General features: G+C 38.4%; 1 protein-coding gene across 2 annotated transcripts in view; it reads right to left on the bottom strand.

Moving 5' to 3' along the window:
- Positions 1-13,615, bottom strand: part of p130CAS (Serine_rich_CAS and FAT-like_CAS_C domain-containing protein p130CAS) — a 224,606-nt gene that overhangs the window by 125,758 nt on the left and 85,233 nt on the right. The window contains exon 1 of one of the 2 annotated variants that reach the window (XM_081747112.1): positions 11,793-12,113. The exons of the other annotated variant lie outside the window; for it this stretch is intronic. Coding sequence (XP_081603238.1) covers positions 11,793-11,852 — 60 coding nt within the window. The 5' untranslated portion in view covers positions 11,853-12,113. Of the gene's footprint in view, positions 1-11,792; positions 12,114-13,615 lie in introns of those variants that run through there. 2 annotated transcript variants of the gene reach the window in all.

The following is a 13,615-nucleotide window of genomic DNA, read 5'->3' as shown; positions in this document are numbered from 1 at the left end:
TCAATAAAAAACAGCAGTTTTCAATATCGTGACCTTTGTAAGTGGTGTCATCAGAAATTACCTGGAAGCAGTGAGTTTGAGTTGAGTTGAGTTGATTTTGATTTTAACGTCCCTTTTCAGCAGCGAGGCCATATGAGATGGGAGGAGTGAGTTTGAGCAAATAGCAGTAAACTCTCCTATGTTCAAAGTGCATGTCATTGAACTCATCCAAGGAGTACTCATATAAGTATTTTAGAGTGTGCTTTCTTTGTCACAAACTCATCGATCATATCTTCTTCTCTATCCGAATTCATAAAAATGACAGCAAAGCTCATCAGTCAACATTGTAACATTGGTGGATGATCATAAACAATTGTTATGCCTCTTCGAATTCAAGGAAGCGCTCCATAGCTGGATCAGTTTTATACTGGATGGTCCAAAAGTAGATATACAGCCCCGTTCTGATCAGCTCATGGCATTTTGTATCATTTACTTATGGCTATCTATATTGGTTTCACTTTGTTATTTGTTTGAAATTTGTTTTCACCTACACGTTAGACTCGGAACACACCAAATCAAATTAACTCATCATCTTAATAAATGAAAATGCCATACTTGAGCATAATGAGCAATGCAGGGCTGTACAGTGGCATATCCATGGGGGCTGACCTGGCTCAAGGCCCCACCCCACCTTAGTGCAGTGATATTAAAAATCGATTCTGTTTAGCAGTATATTCCATTTTTGTGATCCCGATGTTACTTTTGTTTTAAGTTCCCGGTATAAGCACACGTGAGCTTACAGTTCCACTTCAGGTGCATGTGTGTGTGTGTGTGTGTGTGGTACTTTGTTTCTCGGTAACCACCCAGCCGAACGAGTGCCAACTGACTTACAATAGATCTTTATGGTATGTAGCGAAAGAAAATATAGGACCTCCTTCTACTTGTTAGCAAATTTCATGTTTCTCAATACAGTGTAACCAAAGAAAAGTAGAAAGAAACATTACTCCGTCAGTCATATCGCGCACATTACTGCCGATGATAATAGTCAGACCCAAACTGCAGCCCGCAATGAGTAGATTGGAGCCTAGGTGAGTAGAGAGAGCCACATATTTGACTCTCTCTTTACCACTTTAGATATTACAGGATAAATTAATTTATTGTACTAGAAATTCCTTGTGTGGGCTCGCTCTTTTTTCGAGTGACCATGCTATTTTGTGTAGCCGCGACTGAATATTGAAATCATTGTTGATGACAATTTAATCATTGTAAGTTACAAAACAGGAACTGGGTTTTCTATAAAGGGGTTGGGGTTAGGATCCTGAAGAATGCAGCCTTGAGTGCCAGAGTGTGTTAAGATGTGGCCAGTTATTGACTTGAAATGATATATTTCTGACCTTTTCAAGCCAGTATATGTAGTGGAACGACTTTTATATAAGGTTTTGCCATATATTACGAGCGGGACACGAAATTTTACGCCTGAATCCAGTAGCAAGATCAGAGAGTAAAAGTCGCCATCTTTTCTCGCACATATGTAGTTTATGCAGATACCTATCACTAACTTAAAACATTTAGTCACTAATGTCGATCTGCCGACAAATCTGACACATAGTCGTAAATGTTTTTAGCTTTAAATCAGCTGGCCAACAGACTTGTATTTGCAATCGCCATGGCGACAAGAATTTTTGAGCCCTGTATATAAGTGCTTCGAGTCCCCTCCCCCTTGATGAGTTCCTGGCTTCGCCAGTGGAGCTATAAACCCACTTCTGTGCCGCCATGCATTAAAAGCCCATTCATCTCAGTTGCATTAGACTTAAGGAATATTATTATTTCTAGACTTTAAAATGAGTAAATATATGGATTATCCGATTTTATGAATACTGCCTTGCAGTCTCTTTAAAGTCATATACAAACAAACATATTTAAAATGGAACTGAACTATGTTATGAACCTGGTTATACTGAGGGTATATCAAAAACAGTGCTATTATAAACGAATGCCGTTGAAGTTGACACATCTAATATAGGCCTAAGTATCAGAACTTGAAGGTTGGGAATTATTAAGTATTTGACCATTCGATTAACCTATACATATTACAGGTATGAGTTTGATATATATTATATATACAATTTTCATGCATTTATAAATGTCATACTAATTAGAATGGTATTAAAATCACTTGTTTTATGAGGAATTAGTTACTCCCATTGAATTATGAAACAATAGACAAGATGTCACGTCACGTAAAAAGATGCTGTAACCAAGTCAATAGCATATAGCTCAATAATGAAGTGTGTTAATTTAAACGTTGTCCGGCCTAAATCCTCCCCCCCCCCCCTTGTACTTACTAAAGGATGAAATTGGTTAATTGATCAACACAGAACGATTATAAATGGAGACAATAAGCGAAACCTAATATATAATCTGCAATAAGACGTGGTTTTTGTCCCTTCTGAAAAATAACAACGGAATAAGCGAATAATGGCTGGACAGGTAAGCAAGTGGTTGCGAAGACCCGTCTGTAGGCTATTGTCAATGCATTCCAACCTGTTCATTGCACACCATCAGCCTTTGAAATTTTCAATGAACATCAAAAAACATTCCCCCTTCTCTTCTCGCTGAGAAAGGAAAATGAGCTGCAGGGCGGAAGATCAGCACAGCATCGCAACCACGAAAACGAGTTTCCTTAAAAAAAAAAAAAAAAAAAAAAAGTATAACAGGTTGCTTGTCGTCTTGGGTTGGGGGACCAAAAGAGACAGGAAATCGCCTGCAGAATTCCCTTCCTCCGTGCACTTGACACCGTGGGAATCCAATGCAGAGCATCTGCACATTCCATTCCATACGGAAAGAAAAGACGAAAACCATTCCACCCCCTATACACAGCGGAATGGATCAAACACAGTGTGCTCCAAGTAATTCTTCATGTTTTCACGTCAGGAAAGAAACCTGTATTGGATTACCAATGCATGTTATAGTTGAATTCGATCTTTTCTTCCAGATTTTCCTTTCGAGCTTGCGTTCCTTTTAAAGCTCAGAACCCAGTTCAAATCACACACTTTTATATAGACAATTTTGGATGCTTTTGAAATCCGTAATCTCACCTCCTATGCCTTATGTCATCATTCTTGGTTCTCATTATCACCAGATTACAACTTTCACAATTCGCCAATAAAATACTACCAACTACTTGCAGCTTTGATGGATCAACATTGAAATGGGAAACCAGGGCTATCATTATAAAGGAGAGAGAAATTCAACACAATTCACGCGTTAAAAGTGTTCGTTCACTGACTACACCAACCGTACAAGTAAAAGCATCCTATAGCTATCTAGGTATTTAAAGTCTTACAAAAGATATCTGTCTGTAATACTAATAGGCCCTATACAGGCAACAACACATTTAACACTTATGGATTGCAAAAACATCTAGGCGAAACTATTTAAATATTCATAATCCTTGTCGAAAAACTCAAAGATATCTTACTTTGTCAGTTACGCTAATTTCTAATAGTCCACAGGCAAGCTAATAGTTGTCGCTAGCTGTGCTGCCTTCTACATGACTCCAATGCATGTCATTAACGTGCTGGCAATTTGCAGAAGAGCCGACGGTTTGAGGAGAACAACTGCAAGGTGCAAGGCAGCAAAGTCCCGTTACAACTGAACTTATTTCATCCCTACAATAATAATATTTACAGTTCTGTGTCCAAAACGTCTGTATATGCACCTCCATTATCCTTGCACAGCTTGATATGCCTCCATGTCCTACTCAACCTGCTTGATACGCACAATAATTTTTAACGTCCCCCATTGTTTCCCCTCTGATACCAGAAGTCTTGTCTGTGATCAAGCCATCTTTTAATTTCACCTGATCCAACCTAATTACTGCAATTAGGCTACATTTAATGTGTCTCATAAAATAACCTTTGTGTTCAAAAGAGGCGGTAAAAACGAAAACATCAATTTAATTTACATTCAATTCCAATTTCAAAGAAATCCAAACACTAAACTTTGATGCTGTCGTGTTAAAAGCGTGATGACGCAGGCCAAGCGAAATTGTAGGCATTCATTGCACTAAGTGCGCTTGTGTTTTTCTTACTGTGCTTATTTACATTAATGATTTCAGAATATTTCTCCCACGGGGAGGGGCTTTTAATAAATAGGGTATGAAAGTAGTACTGTACTGTGAAAACATGTTGACCCACTTTGATTAGAATTAGGAATTAAATTTAAAGGCTTTCGGCAGCTATGGCCATATCAGCCTGTCACACGTAGAAGCGTGACGTCTCTCGGCGATCACACTACCCGGGAAATTGGAAAGGAAGGAAGCATCCTGGGACCTATATGTTAGGTATCATCCCGACATTTGCCTGATGTGAATGAAGAAAACACAGGAAAAACTTCACCCAGGACGGCTGGTCTGAAAAAGCTGTTACACCTTATCGATCAAATGCCCCCACCGGGAATCGAACGCGGGACCGCTCGCATCAAAGGCAAGAACGTCAGCGACTACACTACACGGGGCCACTTTGACCCACGTTGGCTCGGGGAGATTTCGTAGCCCCAGGAAGGAATTCTCCCTGGGTCGCCCCTGAAATCATCATTCCACCTATTCCTGTTCAAAATATGAACGAGTTGAATATGACTCTACACTTGTCCAGAACCATTTATGAAGTCGACAAACCTAGTCTCATTTTTTCCATAACTCAGCAATATATCCTGACCATGTAAGTACTTCAAAATGCCTGGTTTTGGCGATATGTAAGTATCAGAGCAGAACTCTTACTACAAAGATGTTATTATTAATTATTAATTTGTCCTTTCTTTCTCCCTGTATTCACTTAACGCACAATAACCTCTTGCCGAGCGTTTCCAAAAATAGATTTGTGGCGACTCCTTTCACACAGGGAATGACACTGAAACGACCAAGAAAATCAATTTCGAATCTAAAGTCCTATTTTCTAATGTCTGTCTCCATTCTCGGCACATCTTTCCCTCTTGTGACGCCACTGACAGGTCATGACATTGAAAACAATGAGGAAGTTAATTTTGAATCTAGAGCCCAAAAATAGGCCGAGACACTGGAAACAATTGGGTAAGCTAAATGAACTGCATTAGCTGAAAATGTGTAGACCGTGTTTTGAAAACCTCTCACGTTCTCTTGGCGTTCAGCAGGGGTGGATCCAGCGGGGGGGGGGCTATCAGGGCAATTGCACCCCAGAAGAGACATCTTTCTTATTTCATATATAAATAAAAACCTATCCCAGAGTTTGGTGCTCTTAAAAGTAACTCTAAGTAGCAGAATTAACCCCCCCCCCCCAGAAGTCCGTCCTGGATCCGCCCCTGCTAAATGAAAATTAGATATTTTCCTGAAGAGCCTCCGAAATAAATAAATAAAACCTACGTACAAGTACTTATGGATTCCTTTGTATCAAGAAAGAACAAAAAATATCTGGAAACTTGGGACTTTTCCATCATGGCCGCCCGCAAGACTTTTTCTAAGTGGATAGGAAGAGATCAACACAAGCACTGTTGCGAATACACAATCATAAGACACGCGTTCACATAGTAATTTATGTAAAACATCTATTATTTACACACTGCATAATTTATTAGCTAAAATAAACACCATGGTATTCAATATACTAAATATTATAGTGTAACCTATACGACTTGCATGTTTGTGAATACTGTTATGCTTTGACACTTATTGCGAAAAACCTGAAAATCCACGGGAGGCAATTGCAACTTCCTACCCTACACTGCAGGTGGTCATGTATCCGACATTCATTTGATATTGATGTATTCACTCACTCTTACGACTGGAGAAAAAACCGCCGTTTTCTTAATTTCGTTTCGTTGACAGAAAAAAAAAGCAACGTCGTCGAACTTCGGTCGTTGTTCCGTGAAAGTTATGACTCATTCCTTTCTTTGCATGCGACATGCACACACAAATGCAAAACTTACCGAAACAAGTGAATCCATGTTACTTACTTCCTTCGTATGGTTTCTATGTATAAAAGTCAAAAACGGAAAACCCTCATCTATCTGCGAATAGTACAATCACAAGCGACCACACCTCATTTACGTAAGAGGCAATGATCTAATGCTAGAACCTTTGGTGGGGACATGCTAGACCGTTCTCAAAAACATTGCTTATACTTACCCCCACACACGTTTGTATGGACTATAAAGATATTACGTTGGTATCCGTCCCATTGCACCGTTGGCAAGAGAGTACGATACACATTCTCAGACGACTGACCAGAATCAATAAACGATTCTTGTGAAACATGTAAATTTAACGAGGAAAGTAAACGTTCTTTGCACGGGGAGATTTAAAAACATGAAACGAAAACCCTAAAAACTGTCTCTTTGTCTCTCCCTTTGGAAGTGTAAATTTTGAATATCTGAAACACTGTTCGCCCATTTTATTATTATTATTATTATTATTATTTTAAAGAAAGCTGTTATCTACGTAATATTACATCTCCAACTCAAGTAAATCCTCACATTGGGTATTTTATGAATAAAGAGTTGGGAATTTTAATATTATAAATTACAAAAGATTCTTTTCCCCTTTAAGAGCGTAATTCTCGAGTGCTAAAACACGTGTTCAAACATTTTTAACAAGGACTTCCATCTCATTAGCTTCGGGAATTCGTGAGACTATGTTGCTGAAAAAAAAAAAAAGAGAGAGTGACATAGAGAGAAGACCTTTCTCACCCATTGCATTCCGGCTGAAAAGAGTATTCTGACCAAATTTTATGTTTTTACGTAGCTAGTAATACGGCCAAGCCGTTGATAAGTTACTTCTAATCTTTTATATATTAGTAAAGGTTATGGATATACCTGCAGAGCCATAATTCTATCTGTTGCTCTGTGAAGGACACAAGGCAAGACAGTATCCATTAAATATCTTCGTAAATCAACAATAAGAATGGAGCGGAGTGAAAACATCTATATCCTTACGGACAGTCTAAACAATTCAAAGCATTTTATTGTCCAGACTAATATCGAACAAATCAGAAGCAAACATTCATCCAGACCTATAGTTTATTATTATTATTATTATTATTTTAATATCCCTACTGAATAATCTGAAGGTGAAGATCGATCGTTGTTGAGCAAAGAACAGAAACAAAGGACCGATTTGAATTCAGAATAATTGAACGTTCTACGAGTAATGAGAATCCACTTTGGGGATATCTGAGGATGGTATCACGCATCATTATTGGCTAATCGTCTATGGAAAATGGATTGGCATCACTCGTGCAACTTTTATTTTTTATGTTCGATTTAATCGAACAGCGTAGTCGACTGCTAGACTGCCTGTGTAAACATCTGTCGCCGGAACATTTCGGTAGAAAACATCGAAAACAGAACATGAGTATTTAGAAAACAGAACCTAAGAGTTTTGTAAGTAATGATATGATACTATTTCTGTCTATGGAATACAGCTCTCAAAAATATTTTACACTTATATAAGACAATAAGAATCTGTATAATCTATTGCTGTTTGAGAGTCTCAACATAGTATATAGTACGCCTCAATTTACTTTAATATTATTATTATTATTTTTTTTTTTTTTTTTTTTTTTTTTTTTTTTTTAACTCTTACATTCTGCGGATCACAGTTTCAGACAATACAAATCCCATCTTCTTTTGGTTTTCCAAGTGACACAAAAGAACCGAGGAATGAAAGGTGCTTATATAGAACAAGTTAAAAGCATGGTTGCTGCTAATCATTTGGTGTTGAATAATGGGAATTACCGCGCGTTGCGTGTGAACATCCGCAGAACCACTTTCATTTACTGTAAAGAGTCGTGATGCAGGCACCCGACGTGGCATGCTTTATGCTTATCTTCAGAGCATTCGTTAAAAAGTATGCCACGGCCAACCACTCTCACACACGCCCCAAAAAACACTACAAAGGGGAACAGGAAAACATACAGCCAACTTCTCTATCTGCACAGCGGACAATTTATTTTCTAAAAGGAATCAGCATACACAGAATCTGCAACAGCACTTAGCACCCCATTCGCATACTATTGCAAATTGAGTTTACCCAGAGGCATAACTGCCTTGGCAGATGCACCGGCCCCAAGGAAAAGAGATTTATATTACGCAGCCACGAACTACGTATGAGAGGAACAGCTTTCGTAATAAAAGCTTAAAAAGCTTATAAACTGAAAACGATTTTACATGAGAAACGTGGGTAGACCATTGAAACAAGTAAATTTAGGAATCTCAATACACGAGGAATGAAAAGTAGTACTGCAAAATACTGATAATCCACCTTGATCATGATTTGAAATATGGTCCTGGAGAGGGGTTGCGTTGCTCCGATTAAGAATCCCCCAGTACACTCCTTGAAATCACCACTGCCAGTAACTATGGTAATGCGACCCACAGTGTAGTTTAAAATTGCAATCTACTATCAAAAAGTAAATTAAAGAACCAGTAATCATGCATGCTTTGGTAAAAACTTCAATAACAAACCAATACACAATGAAATAACATCAATTACATTAGAATTCACACTATATTGTTTAACTTCAGGGAACAGAGCGGGAAAGATTTACCAAATAACCATATTCATCACATCTATTCGAACAGTAGCCATCGAAAACAAAAGTAGTATACTTTCTGACTTTTCTAGAATTTCCAGATTTGTAAGAATCCACCCTACCTGTAAGCTCTTGAGCACAATTCCGAAGAAAAAATACACTTGCAGGCAGGCCCGTATCCACGGGGGGTCTAGGGGGCCGGGCTTCCTACAATTTTCACGATAGGGTTGCAAATGAACTATAATAGAAGAATAGTCGCCGCCGATTGTCGTCTGCCCAGAGACATGTATCGTCAAGTAAGTCAAATAATATACCACTATCATTCTCCGAAAGACCCCCCCCCCAAAAAAAAAAACTGTTCTCTCCCTCAAAAAGACCCCTGGCCTCTCACCTGCCTCACCGAAAAAATTACGGCTGGCGTCGTCACTGGGCACATCCCGCAACACTTTTTCCCTGGCAATCACTATTCTCAACGTACTTCGCGCTCACTAATTCCAATGAAGTTCACGTCGTTCGGAGTCGGGCTTGCGAAATTGGGCATCCCTGACTAGGACATCAATTCTACCTACATCCCTGTATTACTATCAGACATTGGCGTAACTAGGATCTTTTGCAATGGGGGAAGGGCATAGCCCCTCACCTCTGACAATTGAAACAACCTTTCAACGAGAGCAGCTTTAGCCTGTGGTCTAACACCATTTTAGGATAGTCTGATCCATCCCTATTTTTTTGTAGTTATGCCTATGCTATCAGAAACTTTAACCAAAAGAAATAAATCACCGCTTTCATTTGTTAATCTCGAGCAATATATGTAGCTCTTCGTTATCCAAGACTAAAAATTACTCAAATGACCGACACGAAAGCAAATACTGGTCTCTCCCCTCTCCTAGAGCAATCCATCATTTTCAAAACCTGTGACGTAGCGAGCGTTATTGCGACAGTAGACACTAGTAATTCAGGACAAAGGTAATTTGCATTTATTTGTAGGTCACAATCTTGCAGCATTCCTTCATATCTTACACCAATCATAGTAAGATCTAATAATATTTTTTTAAAAAAAAGAAAAAAAAGTACGATTTGTAGGAAAGGGAAAAGTAATGGAATTTCTAGTTTAACGTTCACATTTGCGCATTGAGGCTAACAAAGATGCTGATGATGGTGATAAATGAAATACTGGATTGAAGAACGTAGAAGGAAACGGGAGAACTCCGCGTACAAAGAGTTTGTCCATCACAAAGTCCCAATAGCCGCGAGTTGAGTTAGAACTAGGGACTCATACAGATTGTTCGAATTTAATATATATATATATAACAGTAACAGGAATATAATACAATAAACTACAAATTTAAAATTTGCACTTAGCTTCAGTCACAGTCAAAGCTACTGTATGTAGCCCTATGATTTCGTCGGAAAAATAAGCTCGTGTATTAATATCCTATTCCACATTTGAAATACAAGAAACTCTATTATCGTTTACTAAACGGCCGTATTTCTGAAATCAACATAACTTGCCTGCGATAAGAAAATACACCAAAGAAAAAATAGCATCATTTAAGCCGGCAATACCGTTCTTTTCCCAATCAAAAATGATATGAAATCTTTAAATTATATGTCCCACGGCTATGCCGACAAGGCTAAAGGGGACAATGCTGATGAGAAATCAGTGAAATGGTGGAATGAAGAAAGTGGGAGGAAACGGGAGAATCCCGGGAAAACCCATGCATAAGTCTTTATCCGTTCACTTGGTGCAAGCTGGGATCGAACCATGGACCCCATGCACCAGAGGTGAGCGCTCTACCACTGAACCAAGGCGGCTCTTTCCCCAATCAAGTAACTACTCATAGCATATCTTGATTTTTCGATTATACATGCCTACATGATAATAATTCCCCCAATTGTTTCCAAGATTATTCCGAAAAGAGGGGGGGATAATCAAAATTGCTTGATATACGGCAGTATGGCAAAGACTGATTTATTATATGTAACTTTTATTTATGTATTTTAGGAGGGTGGTTTTCTCCTCCCCAAATTTCCACATAATCTAGACTTCATGTATCAACGCTGCAAGCCACATCAATGACTAATCAGAGAAGATTCATCTCTGACATGGACATTTAATACACTTACGTTCAGGGGAGTCAATTATGGAGGCCAACTGCGTCTTTCCTGAGTTTCAGATACATATTTCTCAATCAATAATGCAGTATTGATAGTCCTGCTACCACGACCATCACTCTCATTCTTATGTAACAACCAACTTTCTGATGTTCCGCAATATTTTTTGACTCCCTGGATATTGCCAAGAGATAACCCAAACTCCTCCCTCAATTCATGTTCCTAAGCAGCGGCGTCATTTAGGCGGGGCAAGGAGAGGCATTCCCCCGCCCCCCAGTTTGAGATTTATATAGATTTTATCAATAGAATGGTAGTAAGTTAGTGAAAAAAGGGTAATTTGACTTATATTCAAGGGGTCTTCTCCCCTCCAAGCCAAATCTGAAATAGCGCTGGCTAAGGGATAGGGCATAATCAGTGGATTAGTAGTGTAGACACAAGTTTTCTTTTGAGAGGGAAACTGATATTTTGTTTGCATAACATATTTAAAAGATAATACCCTTAATAAGATATAAGTTCCATAGTATTTCTTTTTTTATATAGGCTATTTTGGAAATTCTGAGATGACGAAGGCCCGCAACCAGCCACAAGGGGTTGGGAGGGCTAACTTATTAAAAAATTATCTTATACATATCTATCTTTTTTTGTATTAATGATGGCATTTTGTATTGAAGTCTAGGGAACCACGAAAACTTTAGGGAGAGCCAAGCCCCCTCTAGTTGCGGGCCTGGATGACGGACTTACTCTAAACAACTGGGCATATTCTCCCAAACAGGGGTACTCCGGAATAATACACAAAGGTCATTGCAAGCAAGATACGACACGCTGTGTACGATGGAACTTTGGACTCTGAACTCTGAAGATCACTATCACTGAGAATAGTGTCTGAGAAAAGGAATTTTTTCCTCTTTCTTCTTCTTTTTTTATGGTACATATGTGAATCCGGGCTACTTAAGCACCTGTCTCTCAAGCTAATAAATAAAGTAGTTTATTAAATTCAACTTCGAATAATTGAGACATACGGAATAACATATGGAAGTGAACATGTTCCTACCTACTTATTAATATGATAAAAATGTGAATTTTTCTCCCTTAACAACTGTTACCCTAATATTTTAATAGTCTTTCTTCTCTCACCTGAGGAGTTACGTAGACAGTGGTTCCCGCTGACTCTTGCTGGGGCATCATTATCGTCATACGATGACGTCACTCAGATAAACAATGATCACCACGGACCGGTCCAAACAGTAACTGCTGGACCAATCAATGTTACATGGCCATCGCTCACTAACACTAGCACTTACAGATACACATACACAGTCACTAGTTTGACATATAACTTCACTAGATATAGATTTTTTTTCCCTTGTCAAAAATATAAATTAGCTTACTTTCAGCAGCAACGCGAACAACCTCCCTTCACCATCCACCCGCAATCTGAACTCGACTCGAGTACTTTTCTTCACCTTCGCCAGCCGATCCCAACTAGTTCCTCTGATTGCCGCAATGGCGCTGTAAAAACTTATGTGAGCATGCGTTTAGTCACTGGTGCTCGGGAAGCCTCGTGTTCTTACTTCCGCCCTTGCGAACCTGACGTGCAACATTCACAGAGTATGATCTCATTATGCGATTACAGAAACTTACAGATGATCTTATCTGCATCATAGCGCGTTTCTTGTTTCTAACAAGTTTATTTATTTATTTATTTATTTATTTAAATAAAGGAAAGATCAAATGTTTTGGTCACAATGTTCCTTAAAGGGAAGTGGAGAGCACTGACAACATAAGTCCTCGGATTTAACCCTAAAAAGGCAAACTTCACTATCAACCCATTAAAGGTAAACATACGTAATATTTACGTACACACTACATAATGACCTATAGATATACGATTCACGTAGAGACTATTATTGTTGGTTTGCTTAAGGTTCCAAAATTGAAACCTTATTGTTTGAACAGTAATACAGTACAATTATTATCTTATTTTTTTTAAAAAAGTACATAGAAAAAAAGCAAAATAAACATTATTAACAGTTACGAACAAACCTCTGAGAAAGTCTAGATATATCACTCATTATTTTCGTTAATAGCAAATATTGAAGTGATATTCAATAATTCTTTCACATTACATGCCAGTAGGGACAGTATTTTCTTGCAGCCTGTTGAGAGGTAACCTTGGCACTTCCTTCTTCTTGGGAGATACTTCCTTTCTCACTTCCTGACAACACCGTTGTCTTTTGTTCTTCTGTACTTCCATTTCTGAGAGAAGTCCTTGTATGGTTTCCTTTAGACTGCTTCTGATAGTAGGGATTATCAATCGATGTTTCTGCCATGATGTAGTCAATTGATTATAGAGAACAAGCATGAAATTAACTCTACTAAGAGGCTTTCTTCCGTCTCCATAATTCTTTGAACAGTGGTGAACGTAGATAACGTAAGAATTGATGTTTGCTATGTTTAACATATTTTAGAAAAAGCATAGGAGCCAGCGTTTTGTTTTTCTGTTGCAGTTCATCTTATGACACATCTGGTCAAAAATGGGCACCGCTCCTTTTGTGTCATTGTAGTTTCTAATTATTTCCGGTCTTCCTGATGCCTCGAGAATAGCTGCATTTGAATGCATAGATGAAACTGCAGTAAAAAGCTTTTCAGATTTAGGTCGAAAAGAAACTGCTGTAAGATCTTCATGGTGTAAGAAGAAACTTGTTTCAACTTTTCGTTCCTGGAAATTTAAGTTGGTGAATTCTACAGGTAATTCTTTCTTGTTTTTCATGGTACCTATTACAGTGAGGTTTCCTCGCAAGAGTTCCTGTGCTAATGGCACACTAAAAAAACAATTATTCATCTTGATATTACGGTTAGATCCCTTGATGGTCGATATAAGCTTTCGAACGAAATAATCAGGTACTGGAATTCCTGGAGACGTTATTTCCTTTGCAAGATAAGGATCAGCATCTATC

Source organism: Thermobia domestica, chromosome 18, assembly GCF_964235325.1.
Source record: "Thermobia domestica chromosome 18, izTheDome1.hap1.1, whole genome shotgun sequence".
Classification (NCBI taxonomy): domain Eukaryota; kingdom Metazoa; phylum Arthropoda; class Insecta; order Zygentoma; family Lepismatidae; genus Thermobia; species Thermobia domestica.
Note: the sequence above shows the minus strand (reverse complement) of the source record. Positions and strands in the feature narration are given on the sequence as shown.